We start from the raw sequence: 25,779 nt of genomic DNA on the forward strand, positions 1-25,779 counted from the left end.
CTGTCTTCGGCTCAGGTCATGATCTCAGGGTCCTGGGATCGAGCCCCACATCGGGCTCTCTGCTCAGCAGGGAGCCTGCTTCTTCCTCTCTCTCTGCCTGCCTCTCTGCCTACTTGTGATCTCTCTCTGTCTATCAAATAAATAAATAGAATCTTAAAAAAGAAAAAAAAAAAAAAGAGATCCTGTCTCCAAATGGTCACACTCAGAGGTGCTGGTGGTTAGGACGTCAGCATATGAATTGGTGTGGGGAGGACACAGAGAGCCATGACAGGCTCTCTCCACATGTGCCCACTTAGTTTCTCAGTGCACTGGGCATGTCACCCCAAGATGTCCTTATGAATCATGACCAGCCATGCTTTTTCTCCTCTGGGAGAAAAGCCATGAACCTCCCACAGAACCTCCCACTGCTCACTAGAGGACACCCCCAGGAAACACGCAAGTTCTAGGTGGAGGAGGAGGCAGCGTGACCAATGTGCAATCCGCCTGGAACCACTAGTCATATGTGGATATTTAAACTTGATCAAATTTAATGAAAAAATCCATCTCTGTTGCATCAGCTAGTAATAGGGGCTCCTGTACTGACAAGGCAAATAGAGAATATTTCCATTATGCAGAAAGTTCTGTTTGATAGCGCTAGTTTAGGAGTGACCTTCATTTCTGGAAAATTCTACCCTGATTTCTCTCAGTGGCCATCTTTTAAAGGTGTTTCCTATCTCAACTGAACCCTAAGCTTCTGTGGGCAGAGGTAAGTGTGAGTTTCTTTGAGTTTCCAACAGTGCCTACAGCTAAGTGTTCCTGTGTCAAACACACCACAACCCCAGATTCTCTTAACTTTGGTCAAAGAGTTGCCTAAATCCTTCTCCAAGAACTAATGGGGGTGGTGGCCCCAGTGTTCCCACGTACCCCATGGGCGCGGTAACCAGGGCCCCACCGCACAGACAGCTTTTCTTTCTTTTTTCGCAGAGGATCAGCACAGCCACAGGGGATGGTAAACATTACTGCTACCCACACTTCACCTGCGCTGTGGACACTGAGAACATTCGCAGGGTGTTCAACGACTGCCGTGACATTATCCAGAGAATGCACCTCAAACAGTACGAACTCTTGTGAGGCAGCCCTGGCGGGGAGGGGGGAGGGGGCGCGCCTTCTCGCACCTTCTCTCTGCCCGCCTCGCCTCCCCTGGCCACCCTGCCAGGTGGAGCATTTACTCCAGCACTGTCACCCCCAAGCCGTGGTCAAAAGTAGGCAGTTCCCAGTCTCATCCAGCTGCCACCTGTCCTGTTCTGTGTTCGCTCCTGTGTGACCACCAAGCCTCTGGCTACCTCTGTTCCCCTCGGGTTTGGTTTGTAGCTTTCCTCTTCACTGAGCACAACCTTCCCCAGCGTCCCCACTTGTACCCATCTGTGTCACTGCAGACACCACTGTCACGCAGTGGGGTGCTGCAGTGAAGTCTCTCTGGGCGAGGGCCCCTCTTATTCATCCACTCAGTGCTTTATTGATTCAGCAGGAGCTTGATAAATGGGGGAGCAATGGCCCTTTTTTCCAAATGATCAAGCATGATTTGTAGAAGCAGGGGAACGATACAGTCAGGTGGATAAGTGGCCTCCCTTTCGGAGCTGAGTCGGCCCAAGAGCGAGGCCAGACCTCAAGTCACAGAGTGGAGGGAAATCCTCTTTTCAGTCCTCTTTGAGTCACTGCCGACCTCAGGCATTACATTGGACCTACTTGGAGCCTTTTACATTTAGGCAGAAAACCTACCACATGCACCGCTGTCCTGTCTCAAAATGATTCTCTAGACTTTGATTATGCTTGGACAAGAGTCTCCTTCCATACCTTGTTGTTGTTGTTGTTGTTGTTGTTTTATGGCTGGTTTATAGTAACTGTACAGACCACCAAATGTAATATTATTTTATATAACTCCTTCAAAAGTCCTTGTAGGTCTTTGTGCCTTGATTACGGCTCTATCTGTAAAGAAACCATGTTTTTATCGTGAACAGCTAAATGTCAACATTACCTGCTGCTTGCTCTAAAAAAGAGAATGGTATCTGTAGGATTTAGAATATTTTATCAGGTTAGTGCTTTTAAAAATATCCTTGATTAAATATATATATACACACACATATATAATTATACACATGAATTAGTCACATCTTACAATTTTGTACCCACATCACAAGCTTCTTACAGAAACCAAGGATTTTCTTTTCCTCCAAACAATACCTTTTGAATTTTTGCAATTTAAAGACTTTTACAAGCCCTCTGAGTAGAAACAGGCCAAGCATTCCCTTAGTCGAAGCTTTTGCACCACTCATTTGACCAGTTTCTATTGTAAGCAAATAGCTAGAAGGAAACAGAGGACGTCAGTGTCTGTGTCCAGTCTAAGAATCAAAGGATGGCATCTCCATTTGCCCCTTGAAGAAGAAATATTACGAAACCTTTATTTGAAATGTGAAATGCAGAGCCAAAAACCTATGGCTGTTTCTCACACAGGAAAGACTTGCAAATGCAGCCTTATAAGTTATAGTATGGTACAAGATCTAGAAAGCAAGAATTACTATAGCAGTGATGCTTTACATGTTCTGTCCACAGCCAGGCTTGGAGGGCAGTTTTCTTGGGTCCAAGATAACCTGCAGAGATATCCAAAGTTCTATTTCAACAATACAAATCCAGAAGTGACAGCCTCACTGACGTCACTTCATTTCCTTTTAGTCTTTAATATCTTAAAGTTTACTCTGGAAGGCAGCATTTTATAATCCTTTATATTTTAGTATATGTGCTGCCGAAGCGAGCACTTATAATCCTTTATAAATGCATCCAGATTTAAATTCGACTTTTCCAGGAAAGAGAGGATGACAACTTTCCAGATGATCGATCAGGGTAATAAACACATAATTTACATCAGCCTCACTCAATTCTGCACCTCTCATCCTTGTTGCGTAAAACCCTGATCTGAAATGAGACACATAAAGTGGCAATTATTTTCTTTCCGTTGCGCTTTCAACGTAGAACATGGAAGAACTCCAGAGCCACGCACCCCCCACGTGTATCCAAAAAGCAAAGTTATGCGCTTATGTACATTATTCCTCAGCAGTCCCCCTGGGACTAAGCTTCCTATTCAGAGACAGAGCCAGGCTCACAGAAGACACACAGAAAGAACACATTTTATCTGGTGGAAAATTATCAAAACATATTTATTTTTAAATACTATAAGCCACTTCCCAGTCCTTTTTTTCAAGTCCCTTTGGATCATGGACGGGCATTACATTCAGATTTTAACAGCCTGGTCTGCTGGAGAGAAAATTATCTTCTCTAAAAATCCGATTCCATGATTAGCACAGAAGTACAAAAGTCTGCAAAAACATATTCCTGCTTGTAACATCTGTACTTTTATTATTTTAAGTGTACAGCTTTATCATATATAATAGGAGTTTGTGGACCACTTCATAAGGGGACAGAAGCAAACCCAGTGTTTGTGCACACACAACCCTGAGTGTGTTCCCGGGCCGCCGGCTCCATCCTCGGGAAGGTAGGACAGCCTAGTGCATGCAAGTGATGACTTTAATAGCTTTTACATACTGTACAGACACGATCTTTGATTATACATATATTTGATAAAATGAGACAAGACTTGTTGTAGAGTACACGTTCCATTTTTATAGCATGAGAACAGTACCGTCAACTATTTATTCTGCAGGAATTTGCATCAGTGATTTACAGTTTCCGTGATGTGTATAAAGACCGCCTCCTTTGATCTCATCTCCCGTGAGCCCTGCCCAAGGTCCAGTTTCTTTGGCTTTGTACTTATGACAAAATACACAAGTCTCCTGCTCTTTACGTTGTCTTAAATTTTCTGAGCAGGTTCCAGCCAAAAAGAAAAGGTGAGGGCAGAAGTCTGGAGTGGACTAACAGGAGGACCACCAGGAGCGCAGCGGCTACACAGTATGTGGCCAGAACGGTAGTCTCGTGAGGCAGGTAGCACTTGGCAAGGGCGTACTCTGTGGGCGTCATACTGCCCTAGAAAGGAAATGAGGAGGTTAATGCTGCAGCGAGAGCCCTCCCACAGTGCCACGCAACAGACTTAGACACAGTTGAGGCAAGGCAGCCATCTTGGTTGAGTCAGATGAGGCCAGGAAGTAGCTCTTCTCCCCAGAGGAAGGGGAACAGCCTTGGGCCTCCACAAGCCACCACCCACCAAGTGGAAGCACTGGTGGAGACATGCAGGCAAGGCTCCCAGCGTGCTGAGTAGAGCTGAACCCTCCATTGAAACTAGCCCCTGGCACAGCAGGTCCCCCCCTATAATGCACTGGGCAACATGACAGAGATGCAAGACGCATGGAGACTTTACATCAGTGGGCACTGAGAAACAAGGATTACAAGGCCATTTCTCATGCCACTTCTGCTAAATTAAGCAACCTGTTACCCAGAAATGCATGGGCCGGGGGCACCTCAGTGGTCTTTTCTTGTAAGTGTTTTTGCGGTGTGGACTGACACGGAGGAGTGGTCTCATTCACTTTGAACTTGAAAACATGAGGGTTTCCCTATCTTTTCATGAAGTAAAAGTAGCCACTAATTGAAGTGACATGTCAAGGGCACTTGCCAGAGCTGTAGCGTTCTCCTGACATAAGACAAGATGATGGCGTCTGGCCAATGAAGACAGGCTCCGGTTTCCTTTGAAAATTAGACATGCAGAGCCTCCTATCTGAGGACCACACCAGGTCCGTGGGGTTGACGCATTCTGTAGGATGCCCAGCACCCACCCCACCCCCTCCAGGGCCATGCAGCGCTTACGCATCCCCAGAGAGGCACGAGGCATGGGGAAAGGGGTCTGGGAATCAAACCAAGTGCACATGGGGAGGAGGGCAAGTTTGTATTCACAGCGTTTGTATGTTTTTACAGATTGCAGCAATTAAATAGTTGATTACTGTGTTGATTTCAATACTTCTATGCGAGCGTTCAGATGAAAATAAACGTTCACATTACCATGATGAAGCTGGGGTTGTTTCTGTTCCTCCAACTGAAAGATGGCACGCTGATCTCGGGGATTCCCGCCCCATGGAGCACCTCGCAGGCACTGTGCGTGTGGCCACTCAGGATGAGACGTGGCTGCAGCCACCAAAGTAGCTACCACACCCGGTGGGGTGGGGGAACACAGCAACAGGTGGTCAGTGCCTGCACAGAGTCTCCTCAGGGCGCAGCGACCAGCCACCCACTTATCTCATGAAGCTAAATATAAAATCCCTACTTGGTCGGGGGCTTTATCTTTTCCTTAACATCCTTTAATTGGCTGAGACCCTATCAAGAAGTAAGCTCAGGCTTTTAGGGAGACTCCGTCCATCTCTCAGATTTTATATTTTTACAAATATTTTTATAAATTTATTTTATATTTCTATTGTATGATATAGTGTATCATCCACTATACAAATATGTGTTTCTATAATATAAATATAGTTATAAACATATACGTAAGCTCACCTGAATCAAGTCCCCCAAAATTAACTCTTAAATTCCATTCACATTTTCCAAACACATTTAAGGTTGAGAACAAATCTCAGACTAAAGAATAGCTGAGGATATTATTACTCACTTGATATTAGGAAATAGAATTACTGGGGGCAGGGGAGGAACCAAAGGAGGACATGAAAACCTGAGCCCCCATCCCCTCAACCCCCCACTCCTACCCCCCAAACCCCCCAATGCTCCACTCCCCCACCGCGCCTCCAAGTGTGCCAGTGGCTGTCCATGGCGGTCCGTCAGTCCCGTGGGTGGGTAGTCATCCCACTCCCCCGCAAACCTGCTGAGAGGCCTCCCGGGAAAGCACATCGTACCGCTCCTTAAAGGGGATGCCCCGCTCTTCCAGAGGTGCAGCATCCTCCCCAGAACAATTAGCATCGCTCCTCCGGTAAAGTGGGAAATGCTGCCCAGATATTAGAGGGTCAGATGTGAGCAGGGGGGCCTCCGGCCATTTTGGCCCAGATCCGGGGAGACGGAGCTGCGTGGTCCCCGCTCACCTGCAGGAGCACCGGGGCGGACACGGGCAGCAGCAGCACATCTTGGCAGGGGCCGGAGCCATGTTCCTGCTGGTGAAAAATTGGTTAACCTGGCAGAGCCAGCGTCCCTGAGCCCTGAGCGGTAGGAAAGGAAGAGGGAGCTGAGCGATGCAGGAAATACCAGGTGCAGTGACCGCCCCCGTAGAAGATGCCAGAACAGAAGCCCCTGTGCCTTCAGGTGCTCCTACCTCACGGGAGCAATTCAGTTGGTGAGAAATTTCCAGGAGTTCAGCTTCTGCTTCAGAGCAGATGTGGCAGCCGTCCCCTTCCAGGGCAACGCTGTTGACCATCACGAAACTGAGGCAGAGGGAGCAAGCGGACAGTCAGGGCCCCTGGGCTTCCCGTGTCCGGACTCTGGCAGTTCTGCTCCCATGACACAAAAGCTGAGGGGCCACAGTGTGAAGAAACCCGTCCCAGAGCGGCCTGAAGCCTCAACTAACCTGTTTTAGGTTTGAGCTGACACTAAGAAGGCACCAGAGCGTTATACTGGGAGGGGAGCCTAAGACACAGTCAAAGGAGTTTGAACCTTGAGTGTGTGAGAAATCCCTGAACAGTGAAGCACAGGTCATCTTCACTAACATCTGTACACGCAGCAGACAGGGCAAGGCGGGGCGGGGAGAGGGTGCAATGGCCAGAGCTAACGCATGCAGATGACCCCAAACCAGGATGTCAAGCCAGGGACGGCTGCCCTCTACAAACCACTTTACCTAGATCTGTACAGACTACCATTAAACAGGCTTTTGTTTCTGACACACATATCAGCTGGGCCTGAAGAAGGCACCTGTCAGTAAACACTGCTTGAAATTTAAAGAATCTTAGCGATGGGGAGCGAACTAAATGATATGAAATACGATCAGTGTGTTTCTAGTTTCTTAAACTCTATGCCTAAGGAAAAAGAACTGAAACTGTGCCCAGTCTTCATAGGACTCAGGAAAAGGAAGCTGCTAGAGACTCAGTACTACAGGTCAAGGGAGGGAAGGAGTGAGCATTGGTGGAGAACCCTTGACCTGGTTTCTGGGAGTGTCACAGGTCATCTCTTGTGACGGACCCAGGGAGCTGCCATGGCCAAAGCCATGAGCGCCGGACACCCACAGGGGCCATGATCGAAAGAGGAAGAGCCTTCCTCTCCCATCTTTTCTCCCTCCAGTAGGTCTGCAACCAGAGCAACATGTACAGTCTTATCCACCACCCTGGGAACACACACCCACACATGACAGCGTCCGGGGATGGCAGGAGAATGGCCACACAGAGGGGGAGCTCACGGTCTGAGGAAAGGGTGGGGAGGATTTGGTCTACAAATCAAGGCTGTGTCGGGGTGGCACACAGCTAAAGGACAGTGAACATACCCGCCCCCAAATCCTGGGACAGCATACCCACGAGGGCATCCTTTATAAAGGAAAAGAAGTGCATTTTGAACAAATAAAAATAAGATCCTTTACGGAGTGGGTTGATGAATGTTCTAGCACCCAGAGACATGGCAGGCAGGAAGGGAATGCCCTCAGTGGCCAGGCAAAGTCATCAACTGGCCGGTCCACTTGCAGCTTGTTAAGGAACACCGGGCTGGTGACCCTGATGGTGACCATCAGGGAGGGAGGAGGCCTGAAATGGTACAGCAGGCCACACGCAGCCCAACTCCAACCCAGGACAATGGCTCCCTTAGAAAAAGAAGTCCAGGGGCGCCTGGGTGGCTCAGTGGTTAAGCCGCTGCCTTCGGCTCAGGTCATGATCTCAGGGTCCTGGGATCGAGTCCCGCATCGGGCTCTCTGCTCGGCAGGGAGCCTGCTTCCTCCTCTCTCTCTCTGCCTGCCTCTCTACCTACTTGTGATTTCTCTCTGTCAAATAAATAAATAAAATCTTTAAAAAAAAAAAAAAAAAGAAAGAAAAAGAAGTCCAGTCTACGGCCATACCACCCTGAACGCGCCCGATCTCGTCTGATCTCGGAAGCTAAGCAGGGTCGGGCCTGGTTAGTACTTGGATGGGAGAAAAAGAAGTCCAGGGGCGCCTGGGTGGCTCAGTGGGTTAAGCCGCTGCCTTCGGCTCGGGTCATAATCTCAGGGTCCTGGGATCGAGTCCCACGCATCGGGCTCTCTGCTCAGCGGGGAGCCTGCTTCCCTCTATCTCCCTCTCTGCCTGCCTCTCTGCCTACTTGTGATCTCTTTCTGTTAAATAAATAAAATCTTTAAAAAAAAAAAAAAAAAGAAAGAAAAGAAAAAGAAGTCCAAAGGAAGGAAAGGGCTTCCTAAGAATTTAGAAATAATACTCACTTTGTTCCCTTCCAAGAAAACAGCCTTTTGGGGTTGAAAACTTTCTCAAATCGTTTTATTTTGTATGTGCTCATCCTAGATTCAATTGTAAAAAGAAACATTTTTCAGAGCAAGCCATTTTAGGACCTCTTAAGAGTTAGCATAAACACAGGAAATAACTCGGGATCTGAGTGTTGGACTAGCCTTGTGAGGTGCGGGCTCCAGCCGGCCCAGGCTGTCGGGGCAAACCCTCCACCACTGAGTGACCACAAGCACTGGGGCAAGTGACTTAGTCCCCAGAGCCCCAGTTTCCTCACCGGCACAATGGTTAAAGTAACAGGACCATTAGAAAGATTAAATGAGTTGATATATGGAAGTAAAGTGCTTAGCCCTGATGTTTATAGCAAGATTATCCACAACAGCTAGACTATGGAAAGAGTCCATCGACTAACAAATAGATAAGAGGTGGTCTATAACCATGGAATATTACTCAGCCATCAAAAAATATGAACTCTTGCCATCTGCAATGACGCAGATGAAGCTAGCAAAATAAGACAGAGAAAGACAAATACCATGTGATTTTACTCATATGTGGAATTTAGTAAACAAAACAGATGAACATAGGAGAAAGGAGAAAAGAGAGAGAGGAGGAAGCAAACCCTAAGAGACTCTTCAATAGAGAACAAACTGAGGGTTGCTGGAGGGAGGTGGGTGGGGGATGGGCTAGATGGAGGATGGGGATTAAGGAAGACTCTTGTGACGATAAGCATTGGCGATACACGTAAGTGATGAATCACTAAACTCTATTCCTGAAACCAGTATTACACCACAGGTTAACTAACTAGAATTCAAATAAAAATTTGGAGGAAAAAATAATACAATACTTAAAACTGACTGACACATCGTAAGCACTATGTAAAATACTATTTACAAAAGTCGAAATGGTCTTGTTTTCTGAGTCCCAAAGAAAATAATTGGTCATTAATTGTAAGCTTCAAGTTCATCACCCAAGGGCACAGACAAATCATTTATTCAACAGAGATTCATTAAAGGTGTACATTGTGCCAAGACAAAAATCTTCACCCTGTGGAGTTCATGCTCCTAGGGCTTCTATCTTTCAAGGACAACAAATGTCCGCGCCCTCCCCCAGCACAAATAAGGCTCTCACCTGAATGGTGGCAGGTTTAAAGCTCTAGTTAACGAAGTTCTCAGGGGGCAATGCTTCACTGAACGACTTACTGATAGTGGAAGCCAATGTCATGGTTGCCAGCAACCACCTTCAGCTGCACGTGACGTGGGTGTCTGAATATTTTCTGAAATCGCTGCACATCATCTGCCCAGGCCTATGGGGAAAACGGATCACTGCTGAGACCCAGAGAACCTATCTTCTCTGTGGCTAAAAAAAAAAAAAATGCTCCCTATTCTGATGATGAGACATTAATTCCCCCTCCAAATCAGATGCCCAGAGAGTTAATGTAGAACTTAGAATGTCTTTTTTTTAACTTTTTTAAAATAGATTTTATTTATTTATTTGAAAGAGAGAATGAGAGAGAGAGAGACCACAAGATGGAGGAGGAGGGTCAAAGGGAGAAGCAGACTCCCTGATGAGCATGAAGCCTGATGCGGGACTCCACCCTGGGTCTCTAGGATTATGACCGGAGGCGAAGGTAGTCAGTCACTTAACGAACTGAGACACCCAGATGCCTTAGAACCTAATTTCTAATTCTATGTCACACTGCATTTTCTAAGACTTAATATTTCCATGATTTAATTTGATGCCAGCTTTTAATTCAATGGTATTCCCCCATATTAAAACATTAGATGGCAATTATATACCCATTATTTTAAGATCCCCTAAAAATATCCCCTGAAGCCCATGCATGGACCCCAGGTTAATAATCACTCCAGATTGGGACACACTGTGAGAACAGGCTTGTAGGAGATGTCCAGTAAATTCACGTGTCTCAACCAAAACAAAGATGAGCACATCCCTCATTTTATCATTTCCCTGTGGCTACCACTGTGGGAATGAGAACAGATAGAATGCAGAGGAAAGAAAGACAAAATCCAACAAATATTTCAACATTATTCGGACATTTACTTTAACTATTAAAGCTTGAGAATTATGTTTGTATCATTCTGGCTCTTATTAAGTCAAAAAACATCAACTGGACAGACACAGGAAAGACAATACGGAGTTGGAGAATAATCAACTTTATCCTAAGAGTTTTAAGTAAGGCCCAAACCAGAGAACCATGCTAGAGAGAAAGTTCAATACATTTACAAAAACTTCACTTTAACAGATAATATTTAAAGTTAAGATAAGATAAAAGCAGAATAACATAAAATGAGAAAAACAAAAACAGGGGTGCTGGGCGGCTCAGTCAGTTAACATCTGCCTTCCGCCCAGGTCAGGATCTCAGGCTCCTGGGATTGAGCCCCGTGTCAGGCTTCCTGCTCAGTGCAGGGCCTACTTCTCCTCTTCCCTCTGCCCCTCCACCCCCACTTGTGATTTCTCTTTCTCTCTCTCTCTCTTTCTCCCTCTCTCAGATAAATAAATACAAACTTTTTTTTAAAAAAAGAAAAACATAAAAACATAAAATGCGGGACGCCTGGGTGGCTCAGTTGGTTAAGCAGCTGCCTTCGGCTCAGGTCATGATCCCAGCGTCCTGGGATCGAGTCCCACATCGGGCTCCTTGCTCCGCAGGGAGCCTGCTTCTCCCTCTGACTCTGCCTTCCACTCTGTCTGCCTGTGCTTGCTCTCACTCTCTCTCTCTCTTACAAATAAATAAATAAAATCTTTAAAAAAAAAAAAAAAAAAAAAAAAAAAAAAAAAAAAAAAACATAAAATGCTACCCTCAATTTGTAAAAGCAACATATACATCCAACTTCATTTTATAACTACTTGCTTGTTAAATATACTATATCCATTATCTCATATTTAATTATGAGACCCTATAAACAGTGGTTTGCCTTTTTTTTTAAGATTTTATTTATCTGACACAGAGAGAGCAGAAGCAGGGGGAGTAGTATGCAGAGGGAGAGGAAGAAGCAGGCTCCCGGCTAAGCAGAGAGCCTGGTGAGGCACTCAATCCCAGGACCCTGGGATCAAGACCTGCACTAAAAAAAGACACTTAACTAAGTCACCCAGGCACTCCAAACAGCAGGTTTCTAATCAGATCTGGACCAAGACTTTCTTTGTAAAGCTTTTGGATTATCCTGGGAAATGGCTTTTTTTTTTTTTTAAGATTTTATTTATTTATTTGACAGACAGAGATCACAAGTAGGCAGAGAAGCAGGCACAGAGGAGGAAGCAGGCTCCTTGCTGAACAGAGAGCCCAATGCAGGGCTCGATCCCAGGACCCTGGAACCATGACCTGGGCCGAAGGCTGAGCTTTTAATCCACTGAGCCACCCAGGTGCCCCAAGAATGGCTTTTTAAAAAATCTCCCACCCCAGTGCAAACTGATGTAGTCACTCTGGGAAATAGTATGGAGGTTCAGTTAAAAACAGAGCTACCCTACCACCCAGCAACTGCATTACTAGGTATTTACCCAGAGGATACAGACACAGTGATTCGAAGGGGCACCTGTACCCCAATGTTTATAGCAGCAATGTCCACAGTAGCCAAACTATGGAAAAAGCCCAGATGTCCAATGACAGGGGAATGGATAAAGATGTGGTACCCACACATATAAACACAATGGAATAGTACTCCGTCATCAGAAAGAATGAAATCTTGCCATTCGCAACAATATGGATGAACTAGAGGGTATTATGCTGAGCAAAATAAGTCAGTCAGAGAAAGACAAATAACCACGTGACTTCACTCATTTGGGAATTTAAGAAATAAAACAGAGGATCATAACAGAAGGGAAGGAAAAATAAAATAAGATGAAAACAGAGAAGGAAACAAACCATAAGAAAACTCTTAACTCTAGGAAACAAACTGAGGGCTGCTGGATGGGACGGGGGGTGGAGGGCATGGGGTAACTGGGTGATGCACACTGAGGAGGGCACATGATGCAACAAGCACGGGGTGTTACATGCAACTGATGACCTCTGTTGCTGAAACTAGTAATATACTCTATGTTAATTACATTGAGTTTAATTTAAAAAAAAAATTTTTAAATATCCCACCCCAGAAAAATACTTCTAAAACCATTTATGACCAAACATTTTCATAAGCAGCAAAACAGCTTTTTTCTATTTTCCATTAATTCCAGGAATACAGTAAGTAAAATACTGGACAGTTAAAGTGAGACAGCCCTTCTCTTTGGTTATAGAAAGGCATATGTCACCACAACACCCAGATGGAGTCCCCTGAAGGCACAAGAACCTCACACCAGGTCCCTGAGACTCCTTCTCCTAAGAGGAGGGGTGCCTGGGAGGCGCAGTCCGTTAAACATACAAATCTTGATTTCGGCTTAGGTCATGATCTCAGAGTTGTGAGATCAAGCTCCATGTTGGGCTCTGCACGCTACACAGAGTCTGCTTGAGTTACTCTCTCCCTCTCCATCTGTTCCTCCCCAGCTCACTCTCTGTCTAATAAATTTAAATTTAAAAAAAAAAAAATTAAGAAAAGGAGGGTAGCAGTCACATTTATAGCACAATTCTCATAATTTCATGGCTAAGTAATCTAGTGTAAAGTCAAAATACATTTCAATATATATTTTATAATTTTGGTGACAAGTGAATTTACGCACCTTGCCTCTTTTTCCCTTTCCCGAGAGGCTCATGGGAATTTGCATTCCAGCAAAGCCAGTTCTGACTTATCTACCTGTTTCCTACGTAAACAGATACAGTTGACAGTCAAACAAGTTTGAACTGCGTATGTCAGCTTATACATGGACTTTTTTTTTTATAAAGACAGTTGAGTACTGTAAACGTATTTTCTCTTCCTTACGATTTTCTTAGCAACATTTTCTTTTCTCTAGCTGACCTTATCCTAAGATTACAGAATAGAATACACGTAACATATAACATACAAGCTGACTGTGTTATCAGCAAGGCTTTCAGTCCACAGTGGGCTACTGGTAGTTAAGTTTTGGGAGAATTCCAAAGTTATACAAAAATTTTTGACTGCACAAGGTCAGCATCCCTAACCGGCATGGTGCAAGCATCAACTATCTATGATTAGCCAGCCTAACTCAAGACTGGCAGGAGATACGGACCCTAACAATCAAGATAGACTACATGTGGGGCACCTGGGTGGCTCAGTGGGTTAAAGCCTCTGCCTTCGACTCGGGTCGTGATCCCAGGTCCTGGGATTGAGCCCCACATCGGCCTCTCTGCTCAGTGGAAGCCTGCTTCTCCCTCTCTCTCTCTGCCTACTTGTGATCTCTGTCTGTCAAATAAATAAATAAAATCTTAGAAAAAAGAAAGAATTAAAAAAAAAAAAAAAAAGACTACATGTGTTTAATGTTGGTGCTGAGCAAAACCTCCAACCCTCCCGGATACTGCTTCATGGGTTTTCTGGGCTGCCTGCCCTGGACCCTCAAAGCAGGATTAGGGTGGCTGGATCACGGGGCCCTACCTGGGGGGAACTCCACTTCCCTTCATCAAAGATGTCCCCTAGAATGAAGACAACTTCAGGCTGCAACAACCACAGAGCCGTCTGGAAAGCTCTCTCCATTTGCCATTCCCTAAGGTCAACAGAGAAAAGCACAGCATCAGTTTCTTTCTTATGTGCAGCCTAGATCTGTCTTACGGGCCATTTAAAAAGTCAACCAAATGGCCCCATTCTCCTTCCACAGCCTCACCCCTGCATTCCCTTCCCACACTAGCAAGGGTCAGAGTCCACGTGTGATTCAGTGTGGGAAATAAAGGGTCTGAGGGAGAGTCGGGCTGCCCCACCCATGCATCTTAAAAGCTGACTTCCCCCCAACATGGCACACACAGATCAGACACCACACTGCACCCCAGAGGCCATCCCTCAGTCATAACAAGCCCCAAAGTTCAGGGAGAGCTCAATGCAGCTTCCAGACACTCAGTGTAGACTGAGTTGACACCCCAGAGAGGAGAGGATAGCATCTGCCTCAACTTCCACTTCTTGAAGGACCTCAACTTCCTACCTGCCTTCAGAATTGGGGGAAGATAATGGGAGAATCAGACTAGCCAATACCGAGACTATAAATGCTGCAGACTTCAGATATCCAAGGAATCACCCCATAGGTAAGACAAGTCAATGAAAAGAGTCTGGAGGGAGCTTGGGTGGCTCAGTCGGTTAAGCATCTGCCTTTGGCTCAGGTCATGATCCCAGGGTCCTGGGATCGAGCCCCACATTCAGCTCCCTAGCTCAGTGGGGAGTCTCCGTCTCCCTCTGCCCCACCTTCCCCCCTCAGCTCGTACTCTCTCTCACTCACTCTTTCTCTCAGATAAATAAAATCTTAATTAAAAAAAAAAAAAGCCTGTGCTCTTGAACCTGACAGGCAATGGCTTAACACCCCGGCTCCACCCATAACCCCCTGTACGGCCTTAAGAACGTCACCCACTCCCTCTGATTCCTATTCTTCGTTGGTGAGCAGGAATTGTAAAACCTTCTCTCACAGGGCGGTTAGTAGGAGTTCAAACGTCCACGCTTTCTCGAACCACCCTCCCCTCTCCCTGACCGACTCTGACCCGTGTCATTCTCCTAAGGAGAATTCTTCCCTCCTTTTTAAGGCATCATCCCGGCTGTTTCTTCCCTGCCAAAGGGGACTGTGACGTCCCGGGGCACAAATAGGGAAAGGTAATTTGAGGTCAGCAAGGACCATCCAGGCCCCACGTAAACTGCTTGCTGCATGTGCACCACCTTCACTCAAGATACCCCCAAAATTCAGTGCTGTTTTTCTCGATGAATGTAATTCACCCTGGAGAAGAAAGATCTAGAAACAGCAGCAACAATGGACAGGGAAGAAAGCTCAACTGGTAAGGTCCAAATGGAAGCAAAGGAAGTCTCACCCTGGCCCTTATCTCGTGCCTCCTGTGGTTTAAAACTCTTGAGTACAGAAGGACGGCAGCCCCTCCAGCTTTCCTTTTTCTGTCTGTCTTGCTTCTCACCCCTGGGGACGTTATACCTCTTCCCCCTCCCACTCAGCATAAGGTTCCTCCATATCCAGACTACTCCAAGGATATTCCTGCTCGCAAGGATAAAGACCTGTTTAGAGATGATGAGGAAAAGGGGTCAGGGTGGAGGGGCCTCTAGGGAAAGAAGAGAGCTTGGCTGCCATGATGGCTGAAAGCCCCATCAGTCACCATCAGCCAGAAGGTAGACGTATCCATCCACAGAGGAACGGAGAAACAAAACATGGTCTAAATACACAACATCATTATCCCTCCGCCTTAAAAAGGAAGGAAATTCTACCACATGCCCCAACACGGATGGACCCAGAGGACATTCTGCTCAATGAAATAAGCCAGACACAAGAGGACAAATACTGTATGACTCCACTTGTATGAGGTTCCAGAGGAGTCAGATCTATGGAGACAGAACAGCATGGCGGGCGCAGGGGCCAGGAGAACGGGGAATGGGGAGTCAGTATTTAGCAAGGACCAAGTTCCAGTTTGGGAAGAAGAAAACGTTCTAAAGCTGGCTGGCAGGGATGGCTGCCCAACACTGTGAATGTACATGATGCCACTGAAATATACAAAATAAAATAAATATAAATATCTGGAATAATTAATAAATAATATATATAAATATTATATATAATAATAATTTATATATAAATTATTTATTTATATATAAATAACTGTTGACCATGGTAACTTTCATATTATGTGTATTTTACCACAATTAAATTTTTTAAAAAGAATTCTGATGGGAAAGCAGGTGGACTCTGCTTGGGCCGGTCTAAGTTGGACAAATAGGACCTGATCCTCTCTCCAGAGTGACAGCCACAGACCTGCTCGGCTCCAGCTGCCCAGAGCGGGCAAAAACCGAGTGGGCTCCAAATGACACCCCAGTGGCTGCGAGAGGGGACCACCACCAACCCAGGTATGTCTCCTCCGCTGCCCAGGGAAAGGGGAAGCCAACCTTGGCCCACCACACCCGCGTGCCAGACCTTGCTGGGGGAATTTTCCTCACACAGCCTGCGAAGTCTCTGGTATTAACCAGTTACAAACAAGGAGGCAGAGACAGGCTTGGAGAGACCCTAGGAACTTGTCCAAAGTCGCAAGACTCTAATCCAGACGTGCCTTCCAAGTCCTGGGTCCTTAAAAATAAGAGAGGCTCTGCAAACACTATGTTCAAGGAAAAGTCAAAGGGCCCATATGTCTCTCTTTGAAGGAAAGTAACTATAATGACCTAGAAGGAGAGGGATTCGCCTTTGGTAAAATTTTAGAAGGATTCCTGATTGTAGCCCCTACCTTCGTAATTTGTCTAGCCAATGGCCTCGTACTTCCCCAAGCAAGTGGGTATCAGCCAAAAACATGGCTTTCAAAGTCTTTTGTCCACTCTCATGAGCCGGAGTTTTCACCTCAGGCCAATCACATCGAAAGATCACCAAGTAATAGATTAAAAATTCACAAAATAGAACCGTGGCAAAGACAACAGCAGTGAGTTTCAACAGCAGGAAACTTCTTCTCTTGAGCAGACACAGATCCTGGTTTCCAAACCCCGGCCTGATCAGAGCCATGTCTCCTGCCCAGGAGTCGCCAGCATCCAGGAGTGAAATCCATCAAGAACTGACCGCGAGAGAAGTGTGGAATCTTGGGTAAGGCGCAACCTGCGGGGAAAACAGAAAACAGAAAGGATCGGATTACGTTTCTTAACACTGCCATAAACTCTCCTTCTAGTAAGAACTATTAAGTTACTGAATTCCACCAATAATCCCGAATAAATGAAGTGTCCAGTACTTGTACGAGGCTAGTAAGTCAGATTACACTGTAAGAATGATCCTCCCACTAACACGATAAAGTTTGACTACCACTTTGGAAGTCATTAAATAAGAATCTACCTAAAGGATGTTAAAGTAGGACACATAAGGGGCACCTGGGTGGCTCAGTGGGTTAAATCCTCTGCCTTCAGCTCAGGTCATGATCCCAGGGTCCTGGGATCAAGCCCCGCATCGGGCTCTCTGCTCAGAAGGGAGCCTGCTTCCTCCTCTCTCTGCCTGCTTCTCTGCCTACTTGTGATCTCTGTCTTTCCAATGAATAAATAAAAAAATATTTAAAAAAAAAAAGTAGGACACATAATGGAACAGTCGACAAATATTAATAAGTGTAACGTGACTCCCAAAACTTGACTCCCACGTCCCTGACCTTACAAATCAACAGGCCAAGCAGCCCCCTGTATCGTGTTGCCTCTGGTGTGAATTCCTCACTTTTCCATATCGTTTTCCACAGAAGAACTGAATATTCACAATGTGCTTTAGGAATGCAAGGAATACATGCCACTCTGGGCTCAGAGGCCGGGGTCTCCCAGAGCCCCCCATCTGTCAACACGGCAGCTGGGTTATACATTTCCATGAACGTGGGTTTTCATCTGCATATGAGCCTTAAAATTCGGGATGGCCTTCGGTTAGAAGACATCTGTGGGTAGTGGTTTCTCAATGGGAAACTTAAGGTGGTTATGGATTCTTCTGAATCATAAATGAGGTTTGTTTCCTATTTAAAAAAAAAAAAAAAGCAGCCACTTTTGACACATCTGAAGAGCAAAGCTGGCCTGAGGATGATCTGAAATGGACTTTAAGAAGTGACATGCTGGGGGCACCTGAGTGGCTCAGTGGGTTAAGCCTCTGCCTTCGGCTCAGGTCATGGTTCCAGGGTCCTGGGATCGAGCCCCACATCAGGCCATCTGCTCAGCAGGGAGCCTGCTTCCCCCTCTCTCCGCCTCTCTGCCTACTTGTGATCTCTATCAAATAAATAAATAAAATCTTAAAAAAAAAAAAAAAAGTTACTGAAGTTCCTCACCTTAGGCTCCAGACAAGGATCTTAAAGGGCAGTGACCTGAAAGCTGCAGAGAACTCATCTGGAAGAAGCTCAAAAGTCTCTCAGTGAAGGCGTGGGGGAACTGACCACAGATCCTCACTGAGCCCATAAATATAGAAAATCCCTTTCTGGGGGGGATGCTTTTCTAAGATGAATCCAGGAAACTTCATATGGTTGATTGACAGGCAAGGTGTCAAGAACACACTTCTCCTGTAGGGTCCAAAATAATCTCCGCAAAATTCAGTTTCCAGAACTTTCCACATTTGCACATAAGCCTGAGTCCCTATAAGAGTACGTAGCTTACGGCACGGTGGCATTCTATATAACAACCAACCATCGAGATATGGAAAATTTTTTAACTCTTTCCTAAAGAAAAATAAATGGAGGCAAACATGTATTTTGAGCCTTTAACAGAAGTTTAAAACATAACCTCAGAATTGAAAGTGATAAATGATGGATGCCCTTCCGGCTCCCCGCAATGGGGCACTGACAGCTGTCGGCTCTAGCACTGGGTCCTCACCTGGTCTGTGGCTTTTTGGAAAAGAAGAAATGTCAGGATCATAGGGCAGGAATGGCTCCGGGCCCAAGTGATCAACCCTCCTGTGCCTGTTCTCCAATGGTGGTGTTTACAGTAAATACTTGATTGAAGAGGCAACAGGATGCCAGATTGTAACTGTGTCCTTTCAGATCAAGAGGTCAAAGGCAGCTGTGCATGTAATCTGGGATCCAACGCTCTTCCTGCAGTTCTACTCCAAACATCCACACTACCTTCATCAAGCGCATCCGGCCACCAGTGACCACATGCCACACGCTGCCCTTGTCCCTAGAACCTCCTCGCCACCTCGGTTTCTCGAAGGACAGACAACACGTGCCCCATAACGGGAATCACTGGACACTTTATCTTCCCACTGGGGACATATTTGAGAGGGAAAGTGGCATTAAAGATAAAAAAACAGGGCAGTGGTGCAAACCATGACGTCTCCAGGTCACTCGGGGAGCACAGTCCCCCCTGTGCTTGATTCCACCCTGTGAGGCTAGCACTTAACTGAATGCCGGTGGGGAGAAAGTAATGCGTCTGTCTCCTGCTATCACCCATCTATCAGCACTCAAAGTCCAGAATGTGGTATAAATGCCCCTAGTAACCATTCACTGGGGAGACCAAGGACAGGGACCCTCTCTTAAAAGAGAGAGACCCTCAAAGGACTCATGAATACATTTCTTGATACCATCTCATTTCCTTTGGTTTGATTCAATCAAATGTATCAGAAGCAACCATATGGCTTTACTATCTTTCTTTCAAAAAGGCCCAAGAGTGTTCTGAAATCCTAACCACAGCAGCTGAAACTTCCCCCAAACCCTCCTGTTTCCTCAGGCTTTAGAGGGTGAGGGAAGAGGAAGGAGCCCAGCCTTCTGCGGCCCGCCCTACAATTCTCTTAACATGCACACCTTTGCTCTTTAGAGGCTCTGAGCTCCCTGAGCTGAAAACCAGAAGGATGACTTCATAATTGCTCCTCTACACCCACTTCCTTTAATCTAAGAAGCCGGTTTCAGCAGTGGTAACTAAGATCCAGAACGCGAACATGACCAGGGGAGAGGAGCAGCCTGGAACCAGGCAGGCCCAGGCTGCAGTCCAAGTACAGCACACAATGGGGGGGTCAGGGGTTGAGGGGACTCAAAACTGCAGTCCTGGGGCACCTGGGTGGCTCAGTGAGTTAAGCCACTGCCTTCGGCTCAGGTCATGATCTCAGGGTCTTGGGATCGAGTCCCGCATCGGGCTCTCTGCTCGGCAGGGAGCCTGCTTCCTCCTCTCTCTCTCTCTCTGACTGCCTCTATGCCTACTTGTGATCTCTCTCTCTCTCTCTGTCAAATAAATAAATAAATAATCTTAAAAAAAAAAAAACTGCAGTCCCCCAGCTTCCCTGGACCCTTGGGAACAGGATGGGACCCACAGAGACAAGCCAGGGCTTTGTACTCACGGTCGGTCCGCCCAGCTCTCCGCCAACCCAGCTTCCCAGTACCTTTGATCCCACTGAGGCTGGGCCTGGCCTCTGTCACCAGGCTGACAGCTCAGATAAGGAGGGCGAACCAACAAAAGGTCGGGGAAGTCCTTGCCCTTCCCTCCAGCATCTGCGTTCTTTTTTCCATAAAGATTAAAAAAAAAAAAAAATACCCTACACAAAGCCCTTCAACCAGAGGACTAAGAATAAAGAAAGGGAAGAAGAGGGAAGGTAGGACGGAAGGAGGGAGTGGAGGAGGAGGGAGGGGATCCATTCTCTCCCCAGAAATGGCAGAGCCAGGCCAGCGTGCCAGGCACACACCAGGTAAGGAGACACCGCTCCTACCTTAGGGTGGCTTCCAGATGGGTATCAAGGGACCTTCTCTTTGTGCTCAGGCTGACCTCAGGGACAGCACCTCTCCTTCATTTTCTGACGCAGTTGACCTGTGGAAAGAGCACGCTGACTGCTAGGAATTGGGAGCAACGGACATTTCCAGCACCGGGACAGTCACGGCACAACAGAGCCTACCTCTCTCGGCAGGAAAGAGGAAAACCTCAGAGCTCTCTAGAGAACCAGCCACTTCCCCCTCTTCAGTATTTTATCCTAGGTTATGATACCCACCAGCAGCAAAGAGCTATGCTGAACCAGAAAAAGCCCAACCTACAGTTTTGCTCTGTGACCTTGGGCAAGCCACTTACCCTTTCTGAGCCTCATAATTGGGGTCACAGTACCTGCCTCCTCTGATATCATGGGATTGCTAGAAATGATGCTCACCAATTGTTTGAGCAAAGCTCTTTCCAGGAGGCAAGTGTGGCAGGATTTGATTAGAGAGCAAGCCTTCCAGTCTGGGAAGTTCAGAGCAATGGAACTTGATTCAAACAGCCATGGTGGGAGGGAAGGGGGAGAATGAAGCCCAGCAGAGAACAAAGGCCAGAAATCGGAGAGCATCTAGAAGCTGTGGCCATTGTTCTCCACTCATTTACTGAGTTGGACTAATACTTGACATCCAAAGTCCCTAGACCCTCTGCTCACTAAATGTAAACCTGAACTTTTATCTCAACCATAATAAGCAGGTTAAGGACTTAAAATCCCCATAGCCACACAGCCCGAATAACTAAAATGCTACTCTCTCTTACACGTCTAGGCTCTTACAGGCCAAAGGAGAGAAACTAGGTTCTTTCCAAGAATGATAGGAGGGTCCGGTCCTTCATCAGAGCACTATGGAGCACTCTACCCAGGCCAGAATATGGAGAGCTCTTCTGCCAGCTCTTCCTGCCTACTCAATGAATACATGGGGGAAAAAATGTGTTTATATCCATCTTTTATCACTAGATGTAAAACTAGGCCATGAGTGGCTTCAATAAAGACAATATTCTCTGTGTGTTGCCTTCTTGTGGTTAAGTGACTAAGAATTCTGTCCATATTAGACACTTAACTTTGCATTAGCAAGTTTGGGTTTAAAAAGCAAAATTACTAAAATGTTACTGTTTTCACACACACACCCGCCCTGAGGTAAATCTGTCAATTTTATTGAGCTCATCAAATGATATACCAGCAGGAAAACTATACAGGCCTCCCAATACTGTGTGTTCTGGTCATGATAGAAAACATATTTCTTACTGCACTAGTCTGTAAGCTCCCTAAGTTAGGGACCCTACCTGGTCCATCCTCACATCCCCCCTCTGCTTGCACCCAGGATCCCGCCTGCAAACAAGTGATTAATAAACAGCCTACATTTATTCTTACTGTCCCAAACCTTTTAGAGTTACAAACATATATTATCACTCCTTTGGTCTTTAAATGCTTCACAGTCTCCAGCCATAGAAGCAGGAGGAACAAATGGAGAAGATGTTCTGTTTCCCTTGGTCAGAGGGCCAGGCAGGAATTTAAAGATGGGCAAACAGGGACACAGAACACATTTTCTCACAAGCCCCTACGTGGAAGTCTTCCAAAGGAAAACCTTTTATGGCTGCTGCCCTGGGGCACACAGAGAAGGAAACTGATCAGTGTTTAAAGTGAAAAAAAAAAAAAAACCAGCTAAAGAAAAGTAACTGACATGTTATTGTTCAAGAATAGCTCTTTTAAATTATAGCATAAAATATTAATATATAATACATGCATGCCACATTGTTCTATATTGCCTAACACATAAAAATAGCAGCTGCAATTCCTAACTAGGAACAAAATATTTTATCCAGTGACTGAGTTTTAACTTCAAAGCCACCATTAAATACCTGAATTCCCTCCACCCAAAAACAGCATTAAAAAATGTTTAATATGCCCCGACCTATAGTTTGGCCTCTTACTTGTCCATTATCTTCAATATACTCCCAGTGTCAACCATGGCTATTCGAATGTTAAATGTTCCACTTTAAATAAGACGGATTTTTTTTTTGGGGGGGGGGGGGTCAAGCTTCATCAGTAAATCAGAAAATGAGAGGCGCCTACGATTTAATACCCGGGCCTGAAGTAATCGTCACTCACCAGCCAATAAATGACTAATTCCCAGAACCCCGTGTTTTTCAATCAGCTAACTCTCAATCCTAAAAAGGCGAGGGGGTTCCAGTTTGCAGCAACAAGAAATAGCAATGAACCTAGAAGCCTAAATATTACAGCACGGTCGTTAGAATCCTCGGAGAATCCTGCTTGCAGTGGGCGGCCAGGCACCCAGCGAGGCAGATCGGAAAGTAAAGCCTCCCGGGGGGAGCCTGGCCCCCATCACTTCACCTGTCCTCCGGCCCGCCGGGCGTTCCCGCCACTTCCGGTTTCCGCGCACGTGGCCCAGCGGGTACCCCCCCCCCTCCCTCTCCCCCTCCCCCTACGCCGTCGTCCCTGGCACCTTGGGCGGGCGGGCGACACTGAGTGGCTGCAAAGATCTCGGCCCCGCCCCAGGCCCCGCCCCCGCCGCGCCGAGGCGGAGACCCCCGCTGGCCTCCGCCGGCGTCCCGTACAGTGGCTGCCAGAAAGCAAAACCTTACCCTCGGCCGTATCTTCCTCAACGATTCGGCTGTTCGTGCCAGCCTCACTGTCTTCTAGACGTTCTTCTCCGCTCAAGGCCTTAGCGCCGCGGCTCCCTGCATCCCCCGCCGAGCAACGTCCGAGAAGGCGCCGCAAGCTGTTGGCGCCTGGCAGGGGGCAGGCCGGCCGGTGCGGATCGGGGCGGCCCCGGCGCCCGGCTCGTGGTCAGGGCGGCCCCGAGTTCGCTTCACGAGTGCACGGCCGCGGCTCGAGGCGGGCTCCACGAGCCTTCGGAGCGCCCGGGCTCGGCGTCCCAGGCGCTGGGGGCGGGGCGGCAGGAAGCCGAGTCGCGGGACCTCCGCGCGGCGCCGACAGGTGGCGCTGTGTGACGGCTCGCTCCGGCCTCCTTCCCCGAGTGCCGTGCGGCTCGGCCTCACCTTGCTTGATCTTCTCCAGGTCGGACAAGTGCCTCCGGGGAGTGTGTGATGAGTTTATTGGGCCTTGCTTTCTCTTTTTCTTTTTCTTTTTTTTAACCAGTGTTACTTAGTATAATATGACCTGGTCTAATTTCCAAAGAGCTTTCACATCCATTACTTAAAATAATCCTCAAAATAACCGTGTAAATCAAGAGCAAGAAACTCATTACCCCGGGTTACGAGAAGTAAACTGAAGCCCGAAGCAGTAACACACAGGGCTTCCAACCAACCGGTTCTAGCATATTTTTGCACATCTATGAGTATAGTTGATAAACGGAGATATTATAGAAATCATATAGAAAGCAACCAGCAAAATGCCGGGTATCTAGGAAGCAAGCAGTAAATCGTAGTATTATTATTAATTAATAATATTGTAATATTTTCAAATACGTCCAGATGAACAATTTTACCATCACAAAAAGTGGGACAGTGTATGTGCACCAACACAATGCAATAGGAAGTATGCAGGATTGACTGAAGTATTCTTGTTGACGAGAAAAGCGAAAGAAAAAACAAATGTGAATCCTGGTAAAGCCTGTAACTAACTCCAAGCTTAAGGAACTGTAGGAACCAGTGAACAGGTTAAATCACGTCACCAGGAAACAACCAGCTGGATCCAGAATGTGCAAGTTCTACAGACCAAATGACCTAACTTCTTAATTCAACAAATAAACAGCATCAGAAAAAAAAGGAGAGAAGAGAGGGAGATTTGTTACAAAGCAGGCCTGAGACACATTAGCCAAATGCAAGTTTGTGAGCCTTCTTTGGTTCTTAAGACAAAACTATTTTTAAAAACAAAACCAAAAACACCCAAAGATTGGGGAATGCCTGGGTGGCTCAGTTGTTAAGCGTCTGCCTTCGGTTCAGGTCCTGATCTCAGAGTCCTGGGATGGAGCCCTGCATCAGGCTCCCTGCTCAGAGGGAAGCCTGCTTCTCCTTTGGCTGGGACCCTGCTTCTCCCTCTCATACCACTCCCCACCCCAGTGTTCCCTCTCTCGCTGTGTCTCTCTCTGTCAAAATAATTTTTTTTATTTTTTTTTAAAGATTTTATTTATTTATTTGACAGACAGAGATCATAAGTAGGCAGAGAGGGAGGAGGAAGCAGGCTCCCCGCCAAGCAGAGAGCCCGATGCGGGACTCGATCCCAGGACCCTGAGATCATGACCCGAGCGGAAGGCAGTGGCTTAACCCACTGAGCCACCCAGGCACCCCATTCAAATTAATTTTTAAAAATAATAAATAAATAGGGACGCCTGGGTGGCTCAGTTGGTTAAGCAGCTGCCTTCGGCTCAGGTCATGATCCCAGGGTCCTGGGATCGAGTCCCACATCGGGCTCCTTGCTCAGCAGGGAGCCTGCTTCTCCCTCTGCCTCTGCCTGCCTCTCTGTCTGCCTGTGCTCGCTCGCTCTCTCTCCCTCTGTCTCTGACAAATAAATAAAATCTTTAAAAAAAAAAAATAATAATAATAAATAAATAAAGATCAGGAAACCTGGGTATGGAATGGATGTTAAATGCCACTAAAGAATTATTGGAGATTTTGCTATGATAATGCTATTGTGGTTATTGCTTTTTTTTAAGATTAGAGAAACTATTTACAGCTAAATTATATGGTTTCTGGAATTTGCTTTAATATTCCAGAAAATTAAAAAACAAGAAAGTAGGAGAAAAAAACAATATTGGCAAAATGTTGATAATGTTTAAGTAGGAGGCAGGTGTGTGCCATAGTGGTTGGAAGAAACAATGCCCTCCTCCCCCACAAAGATATCCACATCCCACTCCCTGCACCTGTGAATATGTTACCTTACAGGGCAAATGGGACCTTGAAGGTGTGATTAAGGATAAGGACTTTGAGGTAGGAGTTTCTCCTGGGTTATACCACTGAATCCAATCTACTCACTGGGGCTGTACGTGTGGAGAACCTCTCCCCACTACATGAGAGTCAGGGGAGATAACACAGGAGTGGGTCTGTCCGTTCAGGCTGCTATAACAAAACAGCACCCACTGGGTGGCTTCTAAACAACACAAATGTATTTCTACAACTCTTGGAGGCTGAAGTACAAGATCAAGGTACCAGCATGACTGCTGAGACAGTGGTGAGTCGCCTTCCTAGTTCATCACCAACGCCTCCTCACAGTGTCCTCACATGGG

At 46.5% G+C, this 25,779-nt stretch overlaps 2 protein-coding genes across 7 annotated transcripts in view; one reads left to right on the forward strand and one right to left on the reverse strand.

Annotated features, from left to right (window-relative positions):
• The window catches only part of GNAL (G protein subunit alpha L), a 145,267-nt gene extending 140,282 nt beyond the window's left edge, over nt 1–4,985 (forward strand). For all 3 annotated transcript variants that reach the window (XM_059138931.1, XM_059138933.1, XM_059138932.1), the window contains one exon: nt 964–4,985. In XM_059138931.1, the coding sequence (XP_058994914.1) occupies nt 964–1,110 (147 nt within the window). In that variant the 3' untranslated portion in view covers nt 1,111–4,985. The remainder of the gene's footprint in view (nt 1–963) is intronic.
• On the reverse strand, nt 3,364–23,487 carry MPPE1 (metallophosphoesterase 1). 4 transcript variants are annotated; one of them, XM_059138937.1, is made up of 11 exons: nt 23,177–23,487; nt 20,544–20,641; nt 16,639–16,997; nt 13,826–13,934; nt 9,530–9,633; nt 8,312–8,386; nt 6,236–6,344; nt 6,009–6,074; nt 5,792–5,914; nt 4,981–5,121; nt 3,364–4,014 (listed from the first exon to the last, which is right to left on the reverse strand). In XM_059138937.1, exons 3-11 carry the CDS (start codon nt 16,905–16,907, stop codon nt 3,832–3,834), a joined length of 1,179 nt encoding a protein of 392 aa, XP_058994920.1. In that variant the 5' UTR covers nt 16,908–16,997; nt 20,544–20,641; nt 23,177–23,487; the 3' UTR covers nt 3,364–3,831. The 4 variants fall into 4 exon arrangements, with proteins under 4 accessions (XP_058994920.1, XP_058994917.1, XP_058994918.1 ...); XM_059138934.1 differs by having other exon boundaries at nt 6,009–6,077; XM_059138935.1 differs by lacking the exon at nt 23,177–23,487 and adding an exon at nt 22,793–22,926 and having other exon boundaries at nt 6,009–6,077.
• Nucleotides 23,488–25,779: the final 2,292 nt, after the last annotated feature.

This window comes from Mustela lutreola, chromosome 11, assembly GCF_030435805.1.
Source record: "Mustela lutreola isolate mMusLut2 chromosome 11, mMusLut2.pri, whole genome shotgun sequence".
NCBI lineage: Eukaryota > Metazoa > Chordata > Mammalia > Carnivora > Mustelidae > Mustela > Mustela lutreola.